Source organism: Drosophila serrata, unplaced genomic scaffold (genome assembly GCF_035046125.1).
Source record: "Drosophila serrata isolate PLE 108 unplaced genomic scaffold, ASM3504612v1 contig_376, whole genome shotgun sequence".
Taxonomy (NCBI): domain Eukaryota; kingdom Metazoa; phylum Arthropoda; class Insecta; order Diptera; family Drosophilidae; genus Drosophila; species Drosophila serrata.
In genome coordinates, this window is record NW_028257274.1 from 3,503,933 (window position 1) to 3,529,165 (window position 25,233).

At 39.8% G+C, this 25,233-nt stretch overlaps 1 protein-coding gene across 1 annotated transcript in view; it reads right to left on the reverse strand.

Annotated features, from left to right (window-relative positions):
* Pde6 (phosphodiesterase 6) overlaps positions 1 to 25,233 on the reverse strand; it is a 57,565-nt gene that overhangs the window by 6,270 nt on the left and 26,062 nt on the right. The window contains exons 3-7 of the mRNA XM_086839808.1: positions 13,259 to 13,428; positions 12,186 to 13,030; positions 7,888 to 8,152; positions 6,013 to 6,258; positions 5,621 to 5,886 (exon numbers count right to left, since the gene is read on the reverse strand). Of these exons, the coding sequence (XP_086695934.1) occupies positions 5,621 to 5,886; positions 6,013 to 6,258; positions 7,888 to 8,152; positions 12,186 to 12,824 (1,416 nt within the window). The 5' untranslated portion in view covers positions 12,825 to 13,030; positions 13,259 to 13,428. The remainder of the gene's footprint in view (positions 1 to 5,620; positions 5,887 to 6,012; positions 6,259 to 7,887; positions 8,153 to 12,185; positions 13,031 to 13,258; positions 13,429 to 25,233) is intronic.

Sequence of the window (25,233 nt, forward strand, 5' to 3'; positions counted from 1 at the left end):
ATTGTTCAGATGAGTTAATGCGGCGTGCGGTAATTTAATGCAATGCATTCATCCATCAAATTGGCCGAGCAGAATGTCTTTCCCAAATGCCAGAGGCCTGGACATCTGTTTTCCATCCCCTTGCGGGCCATTTCATTTAAAAGTTTAATGCGCAAATTCCCCGAGGAGAATCCTTTGACATTATTCATACGCCCCGTTGGCCAAGGTGGAATATGCAAAACACCATTGTCCTGGCGGTCGTCCTGCCTGCCACGTATTCATGTATTTATTGTACGAATTTTACACATGTAAGTGGAGCCTAATGGATTTTCCCAGGCAGCCTGATTCGTGCGAATAAATAATTGTCTGAATACAATGTACACAACATTCTGCAATCCGGCATTCAATGACTTATTTGTAGTGTACTTGAATTTAGCTGAACAAATATTATTCAATTATTTCAATGATGGTTTTCTTTATTGTAAATATTAATTGTAGTGAATGAAATTGAGATATTTAAAAGAGAAAAAGGCGAATTGTTGCGGGTTTTGAAAGATTGATGTGTGTAATAAAGTTGAATAATGGAATTTCGTGTTATAAATAAAATAATAAGCCTTTTGTTTAGTCAGAGACAATTGAGTTTAAAATGTTGGACATACAATGTAAATATTTTAAATAACGAAGCTTTTGTGTATGTAGTTAAACAATTGACCAAATTAACAATGAAAATAGTCCTGTAAATAGCTGTGAGTTTAACTCTATTGTTATGTTAACAAACTTTTCTTATAATCAAGAAATATAATTCTTCCTTTTAACAAAATTAAACGTCCAAAATGGGTTATTACGGTTTGACTTGTTTTTCTCATGAATTATTCCCTCCGTGTTCTACTGACAACTGTCAGTTTTTGTGTCTAACCTGTTCAAATTTGGTTGATTTATTTACAATCTAGAGGAAATTCCGGAAAATATCATAATGGAGAGCGGCAGCGAGTTGAATCAGCCGCCTCCGAATAATGACAGGCAATCAGCGGGAAACTTGAGCCGTAATGAAAATTGCCCAGACCTGGGCATAATCTTTCCCCGTCCATCCCGCTCGTATTTACCATACCCATTGCCGTAAACATTTCCCCTTGGCTGCTGTCAGAATTCCACGCAGAATGCCTGACACTTGTTCAAAAATAAAGATGAAAAAAAAAATGGAAAACACTCCCGTGGAAACGTGGGGATTCCGCCCACCCAAAGTAACATAATGTAAATTGCACATTTTAATTTCCTTGGGGTCGCCGGGCGAAAAGTTGACAAACGCACAAACAAAATGGCCGACGCGCGATGGCGTTTAAACAATTTTAATGAAACTGACAGCGGCACAAACACGGATACGGAAATGGAAATATTGGCGGACAGAGCGAGAGAGAGAGTGGGAGAGGAGTGACCACAGGCACCGCAGGGCGTCACTTTTTTATTCATGCGCCATATGGCGGCGACAATTTGCGATCGCCTCCACGAAGGCAAGCAAATCATTTGCATGGGGGACCTTTAACCGCCTGAAAAAATGCCAGTAAATTAATTTTAATTCCTCAATCGATGGGAATCGGAAGTAGAGAGGAGAAAATACTGCGAGAAGTCAATTGGTAACTTGTGAAACCTTTACATAAAAGCTTTGTATTTTGAGGTTCGATTGTTTTGGCAATTTTGTTTTATAGATTTATAGGGCTTCAGCTTATTGTAAATGTGAAAATATATCTGTTATATATCCCAGATTTTCTAGAATTTACTTTCTTCTAAAAATGAATCAATATCAATTTTATATCCCACTGTGTATACTTTGCAATGTATGCTAATTTCAGTCAAAAGCTTAAAACTCCGTGAAGAAGTCATTTCCGACCCCATAAATTATATATATTATTGATCAGAATCAATAGCGGAATCGATTAGCCAATGTCCGGCCGAAAAATACATTTTTTGAAATTTTGCAAAATTTTAAAATTTTATAAGGGGTTACATCATTAAAATTGCCAAAATTTGCAAAAAATTGAATTTTTTAAATTTGAAAACTGAGTATGCAGCTTTGTTAATCTACTAAAAACTAGCATAGAACCGCTTTCCGAATTAAAATTAATGATTGTTCGGCTTAGTTATGAGTTTTTTTAAACTATGATTTTTGGGAAAAATGGTCCGTTTTTATACCTTTTTGCAGGTTCTTATGATTTTAGCCAAAAACTGACAACACCATCAACAAACGCGGTATGCAGATTTGTTAGTACAATAAAAACTAGCACAAAAAAGCTTTCCAAATCAAAATTAATGCCATTTTGGCTTAATTATGATGTTTGGAAAACTCAGATTATTTAAGAAAATTGTCTGTTTTTATACCTTTTTGCAGAGTATAGCTTCAGGCAGAAGATTAAACGCAGTGGAGGAGTCATTTCCGACCCTATAAACCATATATATTCTTGACCAGCATCAAAAGCCCAGTCGATCTAGCCATGTCCGGTCGAAAAATAAATTTTTGGCATTTTTCCGAAAATTGAAAATTTTATAAGGGGTTACATCATTAAAATTGCCAAAATTTGACAAAAAATTGAATTTTGTAATTCTCAAAACTGAGTATGCAGATTTGTTAACCTTTCAAAATCTAGCATCGGAACGCTTTCCGAATTAAAATTAATGGCTTTTTAGCTAAGTTATGAAATTGTTTAAACTTTGATTTATCGTAAAATTTGTATATAACAAAAAAAGGAAGCTAACTTTGGCACGCCGAAGTTTATATACCCTTGCAGATAGAACTTCGATGACTAGGAATCCATGCAATATAAAAAATATATATATTAATATTAAATAACAATGAAGTAATACCTGCTTTCATTTCATTCACCTATACATATTATGTGTGCAGTTTTACATTCACAGATTTGCATTTTTCCTCCACATCAAACGATCGTTTGTATGGCACCTATATGATATAGTCGTCTGTTTTTCATGAAATTTTACACAAAATTTAAGACTAATATAAATGACTATACCTTAAGTTTGATGAAAATCAGTTGAAAACTGAAAAAGTTATAATTTTTAATTGTATTAATTTCTCGATCGTTCCTATGGGAGCTATAAGATATAGTAGTCCGATTTTCATAAAATATTATGCAAAATTGTAGAGTATAACAAAATGGCTATATCTCAAATTTGATCCAATTCTATTGAAAACTGAAAGAGTTAACATTTTTTTGTAAAAATTTTCCGATCATTCCTATGGCAGCTATATGATATAGTCGTCCGTATCCGGCCCGTTCCGACATATATACGAGAGGGAGTATATAGAAGGCTAACTACAAAGTTTCATTCAGATAGCTTCAAAACCGAGAGACTAGTTTGCGTAGAAACGGACAGACGGACAGAACGGAGAGAAGGACAGACGGACAGACGGACATGGCTAGATCGACTCGACTGTTGATCCTGATCAAGAATATATATACTTTATATAGTCGGAGGTGCCTCCTTCACTGCGTTGCAAACTTCTGACCCTGCAAGGGTATAAAAAAAAACACACTCACGCACACACACATTAGAACACAAGGATGCATGCATAGATGATGTGCCGACTTTTTTTTTGTTGTTTGCCCACCGATGTTGCTTTTTAATCATTGCAGCAGGCAGGTGGGCTGCCCACACCTTTGCTTGATTCGCCCAAGAACCGCCAACAATGGCAACAACAAGAGAGCAGCAACGTTAGTGGCTTTCCACCAACACAAGATCACCCCCTTTGTGGGTTATTTTGTACACCGGAAAAAATTAGTTTTATACTCGGTTATTTTATAATTTTAAAAAAGGATATATAAGAAAAAAAAGATCTTAATCTAATCTAAAAGATTTTTAAAAAGAACAAGAAAGCAAACTATCTTTGAGAAGTCCTTGTTGGTACACACTTGCAGTTCCTTCCTTGTTATCCAGATATATTCCATTGGTCGGGTGATATCTTTTGGGTCGAAGGGTAATCACTATCACTGTCGCCATAGATGTAATCACCAGGGAGGCCGCGAACAGAATGAGGCACGCGCCACGCTAGGTGCCTCTATTTATAGTCCCCGAGTAAAGAGAACAGAGAAAATGAGAGCAAGGGAGAAAGTGAGAGCAAGGGAGAAAGTGATCGCGCTTGAGATGGGGAGAGCGAGAGTTAAAGAGAAAGAGGCATCTCTAGAGCTAGCCAGAGATAGAGTAAGAGGTATCTTTAGAGAAAATAAGAGAAAGCAAGGGAAAGAGAAGGAGAGTATAAGAAATATCGACTCAAAGTCGGGTATTATAATTTTAGCCAGAAGCTTATAACATGTGAAGGAGCCATTTCCGACCCTATAGATCATATATATTCTTGATCAGAATCAATAGCCGAATCGATTAAGTAATGTCCGGCCGAAAAATAAATTTTTGAAATTTTTTCAAAATTTGAAAATTCTATAAGGGGTTACATCATTAAAATTGCCAAAATTTGACAAAAAATTGAATTTTTTAAATTTGAAAACTGAGTATGCAGATTTGTTAATCTACTAAAAATTAGCATAGAACAGCTTTCCGAATTAAAATTAATGATTTTTTGTCTTAGTTATGAGTTTTTTTAAACTATGATTTTTGGGAAAAATTGTCTGTTTTTATACCTTTTTGCAGGTTATCATAATTTTAGTTGGAAACTTATAACAGCATCAACAAAAGCAGTATGCCGATTTGTTAGTGCTATAAAAACTTGCACAGAAAAGCTTTCCGAATCAAAATTAATGCTGCTTTGGCTTAATTATGATGCTTGGAAAACTCAGATTATTTAAGAAAATTGTCTGTTTTTATACCTTTTTGCAGAGTATAGCTTTAGTCAGAAGATTAAAACGCAGTGAAGGAGTCATTTCCGACCCTATAAACCATATATATTCTTGATCAGCATCAACAGCCCAGTCGTTCTAGCCATGTCCGGTCGAAAAATAAATTTTTGACATTTTTCCGAAAATTGAAAATTTTATAAGGGGTTACATCATTAAAATTGCCAAAATTTGGCAAAAAATTGAATTTTGTAATTCTCAAAACTGAGTATGCAGATTTGTTAACCTTTCAAAATCTAGCATCGGAACGCTTTCCAAATTAAAATTAATGGCTTTTTAGCTAAGTTATGAAATTTTTAAACTTTGATTTATCGTAAAATTTGTATATAAAAATATAAGAAATATCGACTCAAAGACGGGTATTATAATTTTAGCCAGAAGCTTATAACATGTGAAGGAGCCATTTCCGACCCTATAGATCATATATATTCTTGATCAGAATCAATAGCCAAATCGATTAAGTAAAGTCCGGCCAAAAAATAAATTTTTGAAATTTTTTCAAAATTTGAAAATTCTATAAGGGGTTACATCATTAAAAATGTCAAAATTTGGGAAAAAATGGAATTTGTTAATTCTCAAAGCTGAGTATGCAGATTTGTTAATCTATTAAAAACTAGCATCGGAACGCTTTTCAATTTAAAATTAATGCATTTTTAACTGAGTTATGATGATTTTCATGATCAATGTGTAATACAAACTTTGGCTTTCTGAATTTAGATTATTTCCTACTTGCTTATTTAATATTCACATTGATTGTATTTATGTACAGTGTAAAAACTCACCGCTTCGCAACAGTCGAGGTCCACAAGAAACACTGAGCAGCGTTCGCATTTAAGGAGCTCCCTGGCCTCCGTCATTATTTTGGTGACAAGGCACTCGAGGTTGTTCTGCTCCTCGAAGATGCTGCGGGCCAGGTTGAGGAGGATTTGGTTGCGTCGATACTCCTGGACGGACATCTCGAACAGCTGGGCATTCTGGATGCCAATGCCGCAGAAAGTGAGATATCGACGGAAGATTTCCACATCATGTTCGTCGAATTCCATGCAGCCTAATAGGTAGAAAGATGATACATAATTCATATATTAATAGTTAATGAAATGTGAGACATCTTTAGATAATTAATATAATAAAATGCATGGATAAATTCTTTAGGAACTCTGTATGATTTTCTTACCATTCGTTTTGTTAATGATTTGCGCCACACCTATAATGTCGCCCTCGTAATTGCAAATGGGCATGCAGAGGATGGCATTGGTCTTGTAGCCGGTCTTCAGATCGATTTCGCAGTTAAATCGCGCATCCTTGTACGCCTCCTTGATGTTAATCATCTGCTTTGTCTGCGCCACCATCCCGGCAATGCCGATGCCAAAGGGAATGATAATCTCCTCGGCACTGGCCCGAGTCACCGCGTCCTTGAGTGCTGCAATCAAAGAATATTCAAACGAGAGTCAATCAGGAGGAAAGAAATCGCCATCATCAAAAAGCATGAATAAAAAAATCACTGATTTAAGGATGGTTTCGTCTTAAGCATTAACATTTTGATGATGACATTACTTGTGATTGTGAGAGATACATACGTATTCTTGAGAAGAGTGTTGTGAGTTTAGTTTAGTTTTTCGCTCCCATGAAATATTAACTTCACTACAATTGAAATTAAAGCACCCAGAACCCCCTCTTCTTTTTCCCGAGATACTGCCCAAAAATTAGCTCAAGCGTTGCAAAGCGTGTTAGGATAGGCCCGAGATAAGGGCCCGTCGTCATGCATCTGAATAAATATTAAATTTATAGGCAAAATATTCACTCTGCCATGCAAAAGATATATACACAAGAACGCTGCTGGGCCTTGGCAAAAACATTGAAAAAAAGCACAGTGAGGGAGAGAGAATAATACATAAATAAATAATGGCGAGGGCCCCGTGAAATCCAAAATCCGAGGGCAAGAAGTCAAATGTGAATTTGCATGAGCTCTCTTGCCGGTCCCGCCTCAATCATAATCTCAGTGTCCCACACAGCGTCGCCTCACATGTATCCCTATCCGCATCCGCATTCGTATCTTGTATCTTGTATCTGTATCTGGGGCCACCACCCACTGGTGCCACCTCCCTTCCGCAACAAACATTTCCCAGCTCTAATCTTTCTCGCATTTTCCCCACTGAATTATGTAGCGGAAGCGGTGGCTTTTACTCACGGATCTGCACCGAAGATTCATTACGAATGTAGCGCACTTTCATATGAATATAAGGTCTGGGCGGAACCCAGGGACGAGGCACGTTCCTGGCCAACATCCTATATCTATTTACCATTTGATGGCGACCTTTTGCAGTTTTATGGCCTGCCGGGACTGCCGAAAACTTTTAATGCCCACTTCCGTTTCCGTTTGAGCTTAATTTTGCTAATGCGTTGGCAGTCCCCATTCCTTTTTCCTGCTGGTCAGGCAGAGACAGGCCTCGAAATTATTTACCCGGCCGCTAATGAGTACCAATTTATACTCGTTGAGCGCCTTTGGCCATAAGCCCATCAAAAATCACCTTAAAAAGGGTAAAATTTAATCATTTTTATCGAATTTCATTTGAAAGGGAAAGTTTAACTGTCTTTCATTGCTTCTTCTCATCAAAAAGTCGGTAATTAATGGACTTCTAAATATAGCTTATTGAATCATATGTCTTTAAAAAGAAGCAAACTGTAAACAAAATGCTCAAACTAGTAAGAATTTCTGTTTACTTTTGTATCTTATCTATTGACAACTTGTTCCTGTCATTTAAACATGTTTTCTAGCTGCTATCAGTGTCCTTCACTTCAACTCTTCCCCTGCACTTGTTGAAACCACAGAGCACTTGACTCGTCTTACGTTTCTTTCCCATTTTCCCCTTTTCCGTTTTCCATTTGCACAATTTCCATTCTTCATTCAGTGCTGTGTTTCCTTGGACCATTGTGTGTTGTAGTTCACTTTGTGCATTGTTGGCCTTAATTAAAGCGGGATTACCTGTGCCATTGGGATCTCGCCCACAGGCACCGCCAGGAGGGAGGACATTTTCGATTGCCAACTCACCTGTCTTTTGGGTGACATCGAACAGCTTGGCCACCAGGTACTTGTTGGTGGGCGTGCCCTTGGCCAGAAACAGTGAGCCACGATCCGCGTGGGTCAGCAGGCCCACGTTCACCAGAATTTTGTGGCAGAGCACATCGATGTCCAGCTCGTTGGCCACGTCCCGAATCAGTTCCATGAACAGCTCGCCCTCGTCCAGGTCCATCAGATGCCGCCGGCACTCGGGTATCGAGGAGGCTGATGAGTTCGAGAGGCTTCTCGGTGATTTCTGCAGGCGAAAGTTGGGTGGAGAGAACAACCATAAACGTTAATAGAAGGCTTAGATTGAGGCAGTGCTAGGAAGCAGAAAGCACTTGGAAATATTGAGAGTATTTTCAATTTAAATCTATTAAAAAATCCAAAGAAATTGCCATCAAAATATTGGCTATCTAAAGTAAATATTTAATTCATTATTTCTTATAAATAAAAACTTCATTGAGTTCCAAGTTTCCTTATGTTCAACCATTTTCTTTTTACAGTTTTCTTTGAGTGCAAAAACGTGTCCTTTCGGTAATTGAATTTGCTTGTTTTTGGCACCGAAACGCGGAATAATTTCGCCATTTAATTAGTTCCCATATAAAAATAGCTTTATTAGCCACCATTATTATTATTGGACAAGACTGAGAGTCTGAGAGCTCTTTAAATATTTAACAGTGTAGTTAAGGCAATGGCGTCCATTGTCTCCGCTCACGTTCCATTATTCTTCTGTTTTCGATTTCTGGGCTGGCCATTTAACCCCGGCTGGCATTTTGGAAGCCAACGTGGTCCGGCTCAAAGGGTGACTATTAGCAGCAGTTGGCAACTGTTGTGCCTTTAAGCTACCATGTGGTAATTGAATACCGAAAAAGGGGGCTCCCGGATCCCAGATCCCCGATTCCTGACCCCTGTGCGTGCGAGTGGCCAATTAACCGAGCCGGGAGCTGGAAATATTGCGTGCCATGTCCCCATCCTGGGGGCACCCCAATCCCACCATCATTTTCACTGACAAATTAAAGCAATTTACTGGCGGTGCTGCCCTTGGCTCCATCAACATTTCCATGTGCCACATGCCCCCGGAATATCGATAATTGCTATGTGTTTAAAAATAAGTAGTTCACTTGTAAGGCCACAACTATCTTAGTTTGTTTTGAATCCGTTTTTATAGGTTTTATGTTAAATGTTCTCTACATAAATAATAAATAGCCCATATACTGATTGTATACTAATTATTTAAAGTATTTATATTATATATACTTTACTACCTTTTCTGATAACGTTAAAAAATATGTTTTTGTTGATCTAATTTAAGCAGCTTATTTTCAATAATTCATTAACTTTTCTGACATGTTTAATCCCTAACATTAACAACTATTTAATGGCTTCCACTTTAATTAGCAGACTATGTATATTGATTGTTGTTTTTATACATTTCTCCCCATTATTCTCCCTAAGCTTTTCATAATTTACAATGATAATTAAGTGATTAAAACTCCCCTATAAAAAAGAACCCCAAAAAAGGACAGTCCCTTAAAAAAGCCAATGTTTGAATTGAACTGAAAGTTAGAAAAACATTTTTGTTTGTGTGCGGGCGCAATGCAAATTCATTAAATAAAATGCAGACAAATAAGGGAAACTGGAAATGGAAATGAACATGAAAATGGAAAACAAAGCCAAGTCAGTCAGAGCGTTAAGTAAATTTGAACTTCAGCCAGTGGCAATGGGTGTTCGTTCCCCTTAAAACAACAATAAAATCCACGAAACGATGTTGAGAACTCGTGCTGTTTTTATTATTGTATTATTATTTATTTTTTTGAGAAAGAAAGTGAAAACATGAAAACGAAATGACTCTTAATGGGAAAAGCATTCTGCATGCCATGTAAATTTCAGGACTTTATCAGGGAGCTCATATAAAGACACCAAGAAAATTGCCTATGTATATCTCTTAAATAAAACATAAAATATAATTACTAACATGAAAGGTTTATTATAGAAATCTTAACTAAACTAGTTGCAATGACGACAGATTAGTTATTTGTGTATTTTAGGTAGAGAAGACTTGATTTTTTCAAAGGAAATAACTTAAAACCTGTATAGTTACAGTAATTTAAAATGTATTTACATTTAATTTATATCTAAATACCTTTCTTTTATATAAAAATCCCTTAAATATCATTTAATCTCTTAGATTTTTTCGCTGTGCATCTGATATAAAGACAGATACATTTACAGTCAATACACAGCTGAGACTAAGAACTGCACAATACCCCGAATGGGGACTGCAGTTTGCATTGCGTAACATGCACTTAAATAAATTGACAATATCGACAACGAAAAATGGAAGCGGAAACGGAAGCAGAGGGAGAGAGAGAGACAGACGGGCGGGACACGTGGTGCCATTTTCCTACTCCTCACCTGCTGTGAGGTGGGGAAAAATTGCATTCACTAAGCCAGACAATCGCCGAAGGGTCTCAAAGGCAAGGCAGTTATTCTTTGTTGTCCTTATTGTTGTTTTGCCCAGGACACTTGCCCGTTACCTTTAGCCTGGCCTAGTTATTTTTCCATCCCCCCCCCTAGGTTTTCCTTTTCCCCCTTCCGAACAAACAAAAAGCAAACACACGTGCCCTGCCACTGGGTTTTAGTTTTGATTCACAAGTGCAGTGAGCACCAGGTGAGTGCCGATTTCTATGTGGACCTAAAGAGCCCTTCTTGTTTGGTATTTTCCCAGTGTTTTTGCTCAACCAATTGCATTCGAGGAGCACTCCATACTAGGGGAAGTACATACGATCTAACATAATTTGGTTTGATTTTTCAGGCAAATACTCGTAAACATGGGTGGAAAAAACAAAAAAGAAACGCAGTCTCGATGACAGTTGTTGGCCCGGGCAACGGGTGGGTCAAAGGACTTCAATTCAGTCCTCGAGTTCAAGCACCTATCTGATGGCCATTAACACGAGCAATCGAATACACAAGTAAATAAATGAATTTCCAGTAATTGAGTTCACAGACAGTTTTGTTTTGAGTGGAAAATATATAGAATATCGGATATCTTAAGGGAGGTTTTTGTTGTATATTAACACAAGAACTTTGAAGGTTTGAATTTATAAATAAATTGAATTAAAGCTTAAGGAGTAATATCCTGAAGGCAAGGAGTAGCTCTGCTCTGTATAAATTCTAATATATCCACAAATCAAAGGCTATTGTTTTCCAATTCACATTTATTAAAACCCACACACACACGAGCCTTTTGCTCTGTGAAATTTATTAAACGGCAAAGGTCAGGCTGTGTGTGTGTGTAGGTAGAATCTATGCCGCATTTTGTTTTATGTTTCGCCTGTATTTGTACATATATATCGAAATAAAAGTTAATTGAAAAATACTCGTGGCTGTCGATAAATATAAAATAAATATGTGTGTGCGGGGGTAATTTAATTTTTACTGCCCTGAATTAAATATAAGCAGAGGCGGGCCGTAAAAGCCAGCACAGTGGAAATGTGTGCCACTTCAAGTTCACATCCCAATCCTTGTGGCTGTGTGAGTTTTTCCAATTAGCAAACTTCACACGCAGGCCCCCGACAAGACAAGCAGAAATTTGTGAAAATATCAATTTAGTTAATTCGCCCGGCGAGAAAGCGAACAAAGTTAAATAAAAGCGGAAATCCAACAGCAGCAGCAGCAGCAGTGCCAAAAGTACAACAAAACAGGACGAAACAAAGCAGCGCAAATACAAATACTAGCTCAAATAGTGGCAGGAGCTGCGCAAATAAAGCCCTGACTAGTGTTGAATGTGTGTCTGTATTTGTGTCTGTGAGAGTGGCAAAAAGGGATGGCTAAAAGCCGCTACCAACTGCAATTGCCACTGCCACTTGGCGCTGCACTTGCACTTACCCGTCGCCATTGTTTGGCGGCTGTCCTGCGGGTGTAAGGATGTAATGGATGGGACGGCGGGGTTGGATGGGGTTCTCCACAGGAAGTGGAGAAATAATATAATGGCACCCTCTGGTTGGGCCACAAAAACTAATTTCGGCCAGGACACAAGTGCTAGAACAACTTTGATTAAAGTTCTTTGGCTTTGGGGCAAGGTGTAATTGCTTGCAACTAAAACGAACTTGATTCAGTTGTTGCCCAGAGGCTTAGCACGTTTTAAGTGTGATTATAATAAAAGTTAGTGCCAAAAAGAACTACTTTCAATTAACTTTAGCCCAAGTAAAAATTAAAATGATGTCCCTCAATTTCTACCCTGTGTTTCCCCTTAATAAATCTTGATTTTATTTAAAGAGACTTACCTGCTGCACGGTGGGCGAGGCGGCCATCCATTGCTGGAACAGATCGGATGTGACCGAGGGGCGCTTGATCGGCTTCCGGCTCTCTATAAACTCCTGCAGTCGGCTGAGTGCTTCCGGCGGTGCCCTTTCCGTCAGCCATTTCTCAAAGGCTTCCGGTTTCTCTTCGAACAGCTTGGCCACCTCATCGACATCCTGCTGGGATGCCGAGGAGCCAGCCGTCTTGGCCAGCCTCTCGTGTGGACCCAATGTCTGGGTCTGGCTGCTGGCCTGTGCCGAGGCGGATGTGGAGGCAACAGGTGTCCCCAGATCCGGAGATCTTAGCCTGACATCTGGCTTGGGACTGACCGCAGGTCGATTGTTATTGCTCTGCCGGTGATGGTCCAACGTATTCCTGGAGCTACTGTTGCTGTTACTGCTGGCGGGGATAGCTGTGGCTCCGGCTCCGGCTCCTCCTCCTCCTCCCCCGGCTGCTGTTGACGTGGCCGCCTTGTTGGCGCCATTGGTCAGCGGTTTCGATGCGGACGACGACGACGATGCCGAGGACGTCGCCGACGTTGTGGCGGCTGTGGTGCTTATTTCCACCGGAGCTGCGGCGCCGCCACAATCTGTCATGTTGCTGCTGCTCACTGTGCCGTGCATGAAATCATTGCGGGCAGGATTCAGCTCTGCAAGCTCCTCCTCCTCCTCCTGCTCCTGCTCCTGCTCCACCTCGTGGCTCGTTGGCCTCGTTAGCCGGGACTCAGAGCTCCAGCTGCGTCCGCTGATTAAGTCACGTACGCGCCCACTTATGGGACCAGGTCACCAGGATTTCAGGAGCTTTACCCGACCACAGTGCTGCCAGTAATCTGGTTGGAACAACCGGAACAAGGAAAATATTGGAGATATTAAGACTAATTGATAAGAGGACTATATAAACTAAGGAGGGATTTATTTAAAGAAGAATATCTAAGATACATATTTGTTAATAATATCATCAATACTCCCTTCGTATTATAACTACTTTAATTGATTAGAAACAAGATAAATTCCATCCTTTAAAAAAGAATAAATTGCCATCACTGTCCGGGACTTACCTGTTGCTCTCCGGTCCTCAACTTTAATGGCCAGGTAATTGATGGGACAGACTCATCGTCTTGGCTTCATGCACGTCTGCTCCACTTTTGTTTGTCTTTAAATGCGTCCACTTCGCCGGTTAACCGTTGAATTTTTCCTATGACTGCGAGAGAGGGAAAGCCGGGAAAGCCTGAAAAGAGAAGCAAAGACATTGTAAAAGTTACTATTTGATGGCGGCTTAAATGGGAACAAATGGAAAGTTTAGACGCGACTTTGGGCCACATCTCAAGGCACTCGAGGCTAATGGCTGGCTGCCATTAAGCGAATCGCTTTCGAAATTCTAGATGAGCTGGGCGTGGCCCCACTCCCGACCTATTAACCCTGAGACTTGGAGTCCTGCTCCTCCTGCCCCCTGGTCCACCTACAATATCTTCTTATCAGTTGCTTAAAAATTAATGAGTTGCCGGCAAGTTTTCCTTGGCTTTTATGAAGGATTTTTCATGGGTTTTTGGTTGGGATTTTTAAATAGAATTTCCATGGATTTAATTCGGGTAATTCAAACATATTTCTGTATAAGATTTCTTTAATTCAATAAACCAATTTAAGCTTTTAGAAAATAATAAAAAGTTCAACAAAAGGAGATGTGCCCTAAAAATTCCCTAGACATAAATTTCACACTTGGCTGGAGATCCCAAAAAATCTAGATTTCCATTCAATTCTTAAGCGTCCTTTTCTCGGCTGCCTTTTCAATTCCTAAATGTGAATGTATCACATTGAATTTATTTGCGGGTAATAAATTCGCTTATCCCCCGCCGGCGGTGTGGGAAATCTCTTGAAAATCGCGCCCCGAAAGCGAAATGGAAATATATTTAAATGCTTCAATGGGACACAAATTTATGACCGCCGGTTAGCAGGGCCAAAGGTAATTTTAGCTGACGTCAAATGCAAAAACCAGGACTCGAAACTCAAAGGGCGACGATGTCGGCTTGCATTCACATTTCCAAACGCAAAAAAAAAACAGAAAAATGGAAACTGGAAAAATATTTAAAATGAAAACTGTAGAAAGGTTGAGAGGAGGTGGGCGGGGGAAAACAACGTAACCATTTGTGCGAATTTGCATTGAAATGGCTCTCGACATTTGCATGGAAAACACTTTCGGCGCTTGCCACGTGCAACGAGCAGCCGGAAAATGCAACTTGCAACTTGCACCAGATACGGTGCTATACTATATAAACCGCAAGCCAATCTCATCTGGGCGTCATAAAGCAGCATCAAAGTGTGCCAACAGTTTTGCCCTTAACATGGTCGAGTTCAGTTTATTTTCGGGTCATATCCTTAGATGGCTTTTTATACAGAAAGAAATTAGTGGAAACTTCTATGATAAACAATGAAAATATTTTCATACACTTTTAAAGGGAGCTGTAGGTTTAATTTTAATACGATATAGCTTCTGGCAATTATTAGCTTAAAATCTACAAGAAATGTAATTTTTTGCAGTGCCCAAACTCAGGCACCTTGACCAGGAATGACTTTGCATGCAGCCTGCACTTGTTTGTCCGCTTCTCGGCAGCATAAACAATGGTGTTTTTGAATAAAACACTGGACCAAGAGCCAAGACTTGGCCAGGAGCAAACAAGAACAAGTATAAGAGTATAAAGCAGGACTTTATCACGCACTCGTTTGCAATTTCAAATTGGGTAATAAATTCCTGAACTCCACTCTGCCGATGAGATGGTGTGGTGTGTTTGCGTTTGGCGTGTCCTCTGGCTTGTCCTGGGGTGTCCTGTGAAATTGCTTTGTTCTCGCCGGGACTCTGCCCGTCCTCCCTCCCCCCACACACTCACAGCTTAGTTGCTACTGTAAATTTAATGTCAACACTAAAGATTAAGAGTTTAATGCGCACTTCGGTTAACAAATTTTTCTTTGCGCCTTTATATAGCCCGGGGAGGACCGTCGGTGACCTTCGTTCGTGGCCATAAATCGAAAATGAAGTTACCAACTCTCCGAGCAAGTGAAATTATAAGCTTATTTGTGTTTCGAACTGAACAACAATTAAGTTGATAAAGTATATGGAGAGGAGAGAATGGGTATCTAGTTGATTATACAGTTGATTTTTAATTAACTTTACTTTGTTTAATGAACCTGTTTTGTGTATACATACATTCTTCAGGGAAATATTTAGTTTTGCTGCATTAAATCTCTTAAATACTTGAACAAATATGCACATTCCTGCTTGGGCAAGCACTTTAAATTAATGTATATATTCGGAAAATTTACTGGGTTCCCCCCCTTAACATGCCAAATGAAATTTCGTTACGAACTGCATGCAAATAGTTTGCTGCAAAATGCAAACAATTAGTCGTAATTAAACCCATGCAAATTCTGCATTTGGCAAAGCGTTTAGTTTGCCGCAAAGCGGTTTAACGAAGCCCACTCTCTGGCTCTGGCTCTGGCTCTGTCCGTCAACCAAGTCAACATTTGCATAATTTCAAATTGAGCATTGACGCTGCGACACTTCTCCGTCCCCGGAAGCCACCACCGACAGATATTCTGTTCCCTAATTTCGACAACAGCAATTAGAGCTACGAATGAGGCAGGGGACTATTATGTTTTGGGGGCCAGAGCGGATGCATTATCCTGCGGGTCACGCACTCTAGTTCCGGAAATGAGCAGCGGAAATCACCGGCATCAGGATATACAAAATGGCAGAGTCCTGGCCTCATGTGGCCTGCACATATTTACTGATGAAATAATAAGGGTGTGTAGGGAGAGATTTTTCCACCAAAACAAAGCAAAATATTTGATTAAATATGTACATGTATTTAAAGGGAAAACTACTCGAAATTGTAAACAGTACTTAAACTTATATAGAAAAAGAGAATATTCCAAATAGAAACTCATGCATATCGAATAATTCCGCTCCAGGTTCCCCTTTCCGCTTTGTCGCAAAACTGTAGCATACTTTGTGGAACCGGAACCCGAGAGTTCCCAGGAACCCCAAACTAATTAGCGAGTTTCACATAGTCTAAGCCCTCTGATTATAGCCCCGTTTGTAATGTCCCGCCAACATGCGAAATAGTTGTGGCCGCGCTGTGCAAATTAAACCCGCCAGTATTTATTCCAAATCGGCAAAATGCACACAGAGGACAGTAGCGCCATGTGGAGTGGAGCTTCCACTCATATTTCCCTTAATTAAAAAATATGTGCAAGTTTTTTACCGCTGCCGCTGGTACTCGCCGCCACCCATCGGCGGTAGTTATTTTTAATTAAAGTGCGCCGCGAACGTGTGAGCGCCAACGAACTGGGGGGTTTTGCAGGTTTCAGGTTGCAGTTCACAGGCCACAGGATGAGGACGAGGCAGGATGCAGTCTGCGGTGCGGTGCGGCGTAGCGCAAGTCATTAGCCCAAGTCGGGGCATGCAAATGACTGGAGGACGGGACTTGCGGTTGGACATTCGGACAATGGACAGGTAGACGAAGGACTGCCCTTCGTCCTGCACTCAACTGAAACGCCTGGTCTGCGCACCTGCATCGCTCAACGTGGCAACCATAAATAGACGGTGAAAGGGGAATGTGCACGGAAAGAAATTGTTAAAATTGGGAAAATGTAATAACCTCTGTTATTTAAAAGACTAAGAAAGGTATGATCTTAAGAATTTATTTATGAATAAGCCTTTTAAGATTCAGAAATACCACGGTGAATAAAAGTTACTTTATTGTCTGAAAATGATCTTTAAAGCTTACCTAAATTCATTCTAGGGAAGGACCTAGGGAAGTATTTTTCATACTTTGTAACAATTAAACTTTGTTACACCAACCCTACAACTTTGTTTTCTTAGTGCATTGTTGGCATTGTGGCTGTGCACTTGGCTAGCACGTTTCGAAATTACGGAATTACTAGCACACAAACACAATCACAAACACGAAGGACTACCCACCAGGAGCAGGAGCAGCCAATCCTCACCTCACTCCCGCATTGTTGCCATTTTGCCAGCGGAAGTGCCTATTACATGACGTGCGTGCAATGGAAATGGCGGTTTTGCCAAAGGGAATGATGATGATGATGATGATGCTGATGCTGATGCAGGCGGCAGGCGGGAAGCGGCAGGATGTCCAAGGAGTGAGCCAAATTAACTTTGCGGCTAGTTTGTAGCTTTGCAGCTTTCCTGCCGCCGAGTGCTGGCTGTGTCAGCACCTTCGCTTTCATGTTTTCAATTTGGTAAATTGCAACGTTGCATTTTCGACGCGACTTCATCAGCGCCGCTTAGCGGCAACCTCGTTCAGCCTTAACCCGGTCGTAACCCGTCTTAGTCCCCCCCTCTTGGCCCCGCCATTCTGCCATTGCATTCGGGTTTATTGGCAGGACAGTCACGTAGCGGCCTAAACACACTCGCAAACACACGCTGACTGCCGCATTGCTGTTGCACTTTATAAGCTTTCAACGGCTGCCGTCGACGGCTTCCCAAAGGACATTTTGCCTTTTTGGCTTAAATGCGGAAAATGCGCCCAAGGCGAAACTGCATTTGAAGGCAGAGAGATAGTTGTTAGGGTAATGCTGGAAAAGTCTGGTGTTGACATTCCTCAGAACCACCCTTCTTAGGGAAATTCAAATCTTACATTTCCCACATGAATAAGCAAAGAGGAGGCCCGCCTGCAAAAAACATTTCCTCAGACAAAACTTGTTGCATAATAATTGTGCACGTTTGGTGAAAATTAAAGGGTACGTGTTCAAAGGAAATTTCTCAAGGGAATGGCTCATTCCCGAAATTATATAGTGTATATATATTCTTGATCAGCATCGAGTCGATCGGATTTAATTTTATTTATCGAAACGATCGTTAAATGGGAGAGCCTCTCTCTCATTCTCTCTATCTCTGTGCGTATGTCTAGTAATAATGCTTTCTCTGTTACGCTCTCGCTCTCACTTTCTCTGCTCTTCTCTTTACTCGGGGACTATAAATAGAGGCGCTGGCCCCCGCTCCGGCCTCATTCTGTTCGCGGCCTCCGCAGTGTTAACATCTATAGTGAAAGTGATACCTCGAAAATATCGCCTGGCCAATGCAGTTCATCTAGATGACGTGGACCTGGAGGACTTCGATGATACCATGAAAAGCCTATTTGAAGTCTACACTGGAAGGAATATCGTGTCCTTTACTACGGTAAGTCTTAACGATGACAACTATATTATGTATAGAGATTCTATATGAGGGATTAAACCCAAGTCTAAAATCAGCTGTGTTAGTTATTCATTTATTTTCAAATTAATTCCCTTATTTTCATGGACCCTATTAATTAATTTAAATGTAAAGTGATACAGCAAATTGGTTTGAGATCTGTACAAACGTATACCCAAAGTTAACAGCCTAACTTAATTATAAATTATTCAAGAATATTGATTTCTTGATTTGATTTCGCTGATCAGGGTATTATCATTTTAGTCAGAAGTTTATAACGCATTAAAGGAGTCGTTTCCGACCCTATAAAGTATATATATTCTTGATCAAAATGAACAGCCGGATCGATCTGGCTATGTCCGAAAGAAAAATAAATTTTCAAAAAATTTCCGAAATTTCAATATTTTATAAGGGGTTACATCGTTAAAATTGTCAAAATTTGACAAAAAATGGATGGTTTTAAATTAAGAAAAGCAGTTTGCAGATTTGTTAACCTTACAAAAACAAACACAGAACAGTTTTCCGAATTGAATTTGATGCATTTTTGTTTGAGTATTGATATTTGAAAACTTTGATTTATCCATAATTAATAGTAAAAAATATTTACCTAGAATACACATACTTTGGGTTTTCTTGAACGTATAGAAAGGCAAAAAAGATAATGAATGCCAAAAGCCATATATATTTCCATTTGCTTTCTTTGCAAATGTGCATTAAAATTATCATTTAATCGAAATTAAATTTATTATTATTATTTAATTAATTATAATTTTCCCTTGAATTCTTCTCGCTATCTGTGTTGGTCAGTTTGTATTTCCTCTTACCATTTTCAAACAATACTTGTTGCCTTAAAATTACGCAAATATCTTGAATAATTTCAGGGTCTTCACAACTTGATTTTCAAGCAAATTTCACAGTAGCTGGAAATGGATAGTACACATGCAAAATGCCAACAGAGAATACGACTTGTAAACCAACCACAGCCAAAGTTGTGCTTTCAAGTGGTTCCAGGGATTAGTCGAAATGTTTACCTGCCTGCCACAAATGAAATGACATGACATGGTGAGAGGGGAAAGCACCTTCGTACCCATCCAGAAGCTCAAAACCCAAAACTCAACATGAACCTCTATCTGACCTGGCTGCCATTTGTTGTTCTCCTGTGGAATTTCCATCTGTCGAAATGGAAATGTTTGCCCTGGGCAGCAAATTGGAATATACTGTCCAGTGGACCCATGCTGCCTCCTCCATTTTGCCAGTGTCCCAATTTTGTTATTTATTTCAGGGGGTATAAACTGCAATCGAGAATTGAGAAATCTATTTGCCTTCGGACTGATTGGGGAGCATATGTCAGTTGCCACAAACGGATAGAGGAAATAACTTATTTAAAAGTTAAAATTCCCGGGAAATCTCAAACATATTTATTTCTTATTTGTTTTGCAATTAAAACCAATATTTATTCAGCCCCTCCCAAGAGTTCACTTTAAATCCTTTTAAGCCTTACACAAGAATCCCATAATGTCCGTTAGCCATTTCACCAGCCAGAAACCAAAGATTCAATTAAAATGCAATTTCGGCAAATTTGGACAAAATGATAAATGGACGCAGTCAAATGCAGACAGATTCCTCGGTCAAACCGAGATGGAAACTGCATAGCTCTGTTAAGCCACAGAAATGCATCTTGAAAATAATGTGTCATCATCAGCAGAGAACCCGAAAATTCAAATCACCGAAAAGCTTTTCGACACACCCGCAAATTTTCCCCCGAACCGCGACTCCATCATTAATACTTGTCGCATCCAAAACACACACACAAAAAATAGAATGAAATCCGGCATTCTTTTCAGCTTTTCTGGTCTTCTGCTGCTGAGATCTAGTCATAGCAAAATAATTGAAAAACTTTCGTCGGCTCCGAAACAAAGTCTGAGGGAAGACAAAGTAAGCGATGCTGCTCCCAGGCATCTGCCTTAATTAAAAGATTCAACAGAGGATGCTGGCCAAGTCAAGGAGTCAGGAGCAGAATCAGAAGCAGAACTGCAACCAGAACTAAATTACACAAAGGAAAAATATGAATTTTAATGGGGGTTTGCCCTTTGAATGTATTATTTTTGAGGAATGTTAAAGAAAATGCATCCTAAACCTATATTTCCTTTGATTATAATTATCTTAAATTAAGTGTAAGAAGTCGAAATCTATTATTATAATCTCTTTGAACATTTAAACAGAAAGACAAACATTTATAAAAGAAAGTAAAGCTTTAATAATATTTTTAGAATATAAAATCTTGAATTTCACATCTCTCCAGGTAAGTCTGTTTAGCACAATACCTTCCATATAAATCAATTTCCGAAAATATTAATAATTAAAAATCCTTCATCCCTTTTCTTTCCGTGTCCAACAAAACCCCCAGAACCGACACGAAGTGAACGAACGGCCAGGGGCTTGTGGCTTTCGGGCTCTTGTCCAGTGTCCTTCCATTAATGCAACACAATAACCAATTTACCACTTAACTTTCAGCATTCAGCTCCTTTTGCGCTGGAATCCTTTGCTTCTCGCCAAGTAAGCCGCCCCGACAGGACCTCTTGACTGCTCTTGGTCCTGCTACTCCCACCGGCTCTCAACAACGCCAAACAAGGCGCATAAATGTCAACTATGTTGACTGAAAATAGTTGCCCCGCTGACAGGATAATGCAGCGGCGAGTCAACCCCTCAGCAGCCCCGGCAAAGTGAATGGGACATTCGGGTCCGGAGTGCATTGTGTCCTGGCGGCGACCGAGGTTTTCAGAGGCTTGTCGGGAATAACAAAGCCACAACAGGCTGAGGTCCCACGAAAATGCCATCGGAGAGTAGTGATTTGTTAATTCGGGGAATTGCTTGGCCTTTGTGAAACGCAACACCATCGAAAACAACATGATTTTTATATAAATTCCGAAATACCTAAGAAACTTTCTAGGTTCTCTGTAGGGCTTAAGTTTAAACATAATCAAATAGTTAAGAGGTCAAATAGTCAACCAATTCGAGGAGACGCTAATCCACAACGTAGTTCTGGTAGAGTCCAAGTCATAGATCAAAGTTCAACTGCCTCACCGCATCCCGTTACCAATTTAAGCAATTCAAATATGATTTCCGTCGTTTCATGTGAGGAATTGAAGTGAAATTGATTTCATTTCTCTCATGTGTCAACCGCTTACACATACACACCCAAAGACACCCATCGACACCCACACAGAGCGACAGACACACTCACATGCTGAGGTTTTCAGCTTCAAGTGGCAATTTAATACCACTTTGTCTGACGCCCCCTGGCGGCCGATTCGTGCGGCATGTTTGTTATTCAATTTCGCCATCGGAAAACATACGAAATATTCTACGAAACAAGCCGCAATAATAACGTTCCTGCATAATTTGATAACACACCATGAGAGGCCGATGAAGATGGCTCGTTCCCTTTGCCACGATGAGTTTTACAGTGCTCACTAGCTACAAGAAGGGTACACAATTCTATAAAGAAATAATGGAGAAATCATACAAATAGCTAACAGGAGCCATAGATTTCAAAATAGAACAAAATAACATATAATTTATGAATGAAACAAGAAAGTAATCCGAAGTTTTTATACCCTTGAAATGTGTCCAAGGCGCGTAACTTGAAATCTATCATAACTAAGCCAAAAAAGAATTAATTTCTTTTCGGATAGCTTTCGTAGGTTAGTTTTTGTCAGATTAATAAATCTGCATACTGAATTAAAAATTTTTGCCGATTTTTGACAATTTTAACGATGGAACAACCCCTTTCATTTCTTACTTAAAACTTAAAAAATCCGAACAATAATTTTCTCTTGCCGGAGTTATATAGAAAGATTCGCCTTTTAATGCTAATTAAGAATATATATGATTTATAGGGTGGGATTGACTCCTTCACAACGTTACAAGCTTCTGACTAAAATTATAATACCCGCAAGGTTATAAAAATAAGAAATTTGTATGACATTTCGAACATCTAACTCGTATTAGTGCTTAAAAGTCTTTCCTGAGCACAGTTGTGGGCTGCGTTTAATAATCAAATTTTGCTTGGATCACAGCTAAAATATATTTGAACGTAGAACAAAAATCCTCTTAAAATATCGTATAATAAAAATCAAAACATTACCTATTGTACAAACACAATGGGCTTTAATACTTTAGGCGCACAACAGCTGCTATTATCTTTGAGGAAGCTGTTATAATATTCCAAAGATAAAAGTAAACTGTTAAATAGAAAGACAATAAATAGCTGTTATATTTGGGAGATGAAATATTATGGCACATTAAATAACTTAAAAATAAATCCTAACTAGGTATATTTTGAACAAATAATGTTGCCCATTTTAAAAGATAATTAGAAATTTCATTATGAACGCAATATGTACTTCATAGCTCCGAAATTTTAATAAAATCTAATTCTTTGTTGTCATTCTTAGGTTCCCATTATCGAGTGTCCACTGTTTACTGTGTCACATGAAGAGGAAGATGAACTTGGCGATGGAACACCAGAGGACGCGGCGCATAGGTGGAGGACCAACACTCGGGCTGTCAGGCATTTGTGTTTGCACAGGCTTAAGTGGCATTGGCTTTGGCTTTTGTGTTATGCCTGGAGACTCCTCTGTCACTCTGCCTCTGCCTCTCTTTCTGCAGCTGCTTCCGTTTCCGCTGCCACCGCTCCGGGATCCACTTCCTGTGGCCCAGCACCTCGATCTCGCTGTCTATTGACAGTGGCCCTTAATGGCATCACAATATTTAGCCCGGGCTTTGTTTTAAGACAATTTATGCTCGATTGCACTGATTGATTAAGCGCACTTGTTGTTCGCCACGAGAATTGCCTGTCATTGGTATATTCTTGCCACTTTAATTAGCTAATTTTCGGTGACCGGCATCGAGATGAATTTTAATTTTTTGCGGCTTCGCCTCACCGAATTTCTGCGGCTTGGCGGCAAAACTTTGTAATTAAAACTTTTTGGCCAACAAATATTGAATAATAAATTGTTTTATGGTGCAGTTAAAAGTTTGTTCCACCCACGCAAGCCGAAGGGAGATGGAAATGCGACTTTAATTCGATTAGTGAGTTAAGAGAGAAGGATATTACAGCAAACTTTCGCTCAGCCAAAAAGTTTCGCTTCGGTTTTTGCCCCCTAAAAACAATACAGGCAATGTCAATGTCCAAATCAAAAACTGGATGAACAGCCAGCTCAACTGGAAACGAATAAAGAACCTTCTGTCTGACTGGAATCGTTGGCCTGGAGCCCTCCCGAAAGGAAAATATGACAGGACATAAAGCACATTAATTGCTTGCCAGAAACGCTCGATGTCAATTCACAGTGACTCTCTGACTCATTACTATTCAGCCCACACCCGCAGTCCTGATATCGACACTCACCGAGGGCAAGGACATGGCAGCTCCGGCTGAATCCTTCGCTTGTTAAAACAAATCACAGCCCAGCCGGTCCGACGGTTGTCATTTTTCACATGAAACGAATTACTGGTCGATATACTATATCGTACGCGCTCATGTTCATTTACTTTTTGTCGACCGAGCTTTGGTCTTTTATATGTCGAATTTTGTGCAAATAATTCAAGGACCCTAAGCCAAAGCCACTCACTGACTCAGCAGAAACAATCGGGCCGAGTAAGGTCTTCCCCTGATTTCCATGGATGACAAAATGACAAAATGCTACTGTCATGTAGCTCTAAGCTGCAAATGACATCAGCCGAGGCTTAGCAGAAAATCCTTCTTCTTTTCGGTAACTGCATACGAGTCCTTCCCTGACTCAAAAGTAAAAAAAGATACATGAAAGTGAACCATGTGAATCACAGGGCGCAGCCGAAGGTGAAATTAAATCTAAACCGAGTCGAGTGCATCCAAAGGCAAGTGTCTGAGTTTGTGTGCGTGAGTGCATCCTGGGGATCTGATTATCCTACATTTTCACGGCTGACTTGGGCTGTATTCCTGGCCACTGTCTGTGGTCAGAGGGCGATGCCAAAGACGGCAATTAAGTCGATTTTCGAAGGTATTCAAACGGAATCAAATTGGTCTGTGTTTCGAAGGTAATTTTCCTAAAATCATAATCAAATCCAAGACTTAAGACTTGGTCAAGTTAAACCAATACGAATAGTCTCTAAGCTTAAGACTTTAAGATATGTGAAGAGTTTATAAAGAAGTTCCCAGAAGTTCTGTGAGCCTACAGGTCATATTAGACAATTGAACATACTTCGAAGCCAATATTTATACAATTTTAAACTGTGAAAGAAAGTCCCTTTTACCTTAAAGATAATTTGCAAATATATCGCATTTCTTGGCCAGTAAATGGGGGCAAGGTATTCATATTCAAACAGTTCTATTGCAATCATGCAATCAATGCCGCAGTGACTCAACTCCTGGGCGATGGACATTGAAATGCCATTAGCGTGTCCGTGCTTGGGAACCGCAACAACTGCGGTTTCGATTCAGGACGTGAAAAGGACACAAAACAGGACAAAGCGAGACCGCAGGAATTGTTGTTCGACCGCAATGCTGAAAACTAATTAAAGTCTTTGCCTCACCATCTACCTTTTGCCACCTCCGAGTTGCACCCTCCCGCCTTTATTTGAATAATACATTTTTGTGATTTGCGGCATTGCTCATACGCCGTGGGGTGCCTTGTTGGCAATCGTCGTCGCCGTCGGCAAATTCCAACTGCGACGCACACTTGCGACCCCCATAAATGTTTAATTTTATGCAGCTGGCTTGCCACCTCGGTGGCAACATAATGAAATGCTCGCCACATTGTGTTCTCTCACTCCGCAAAAGGT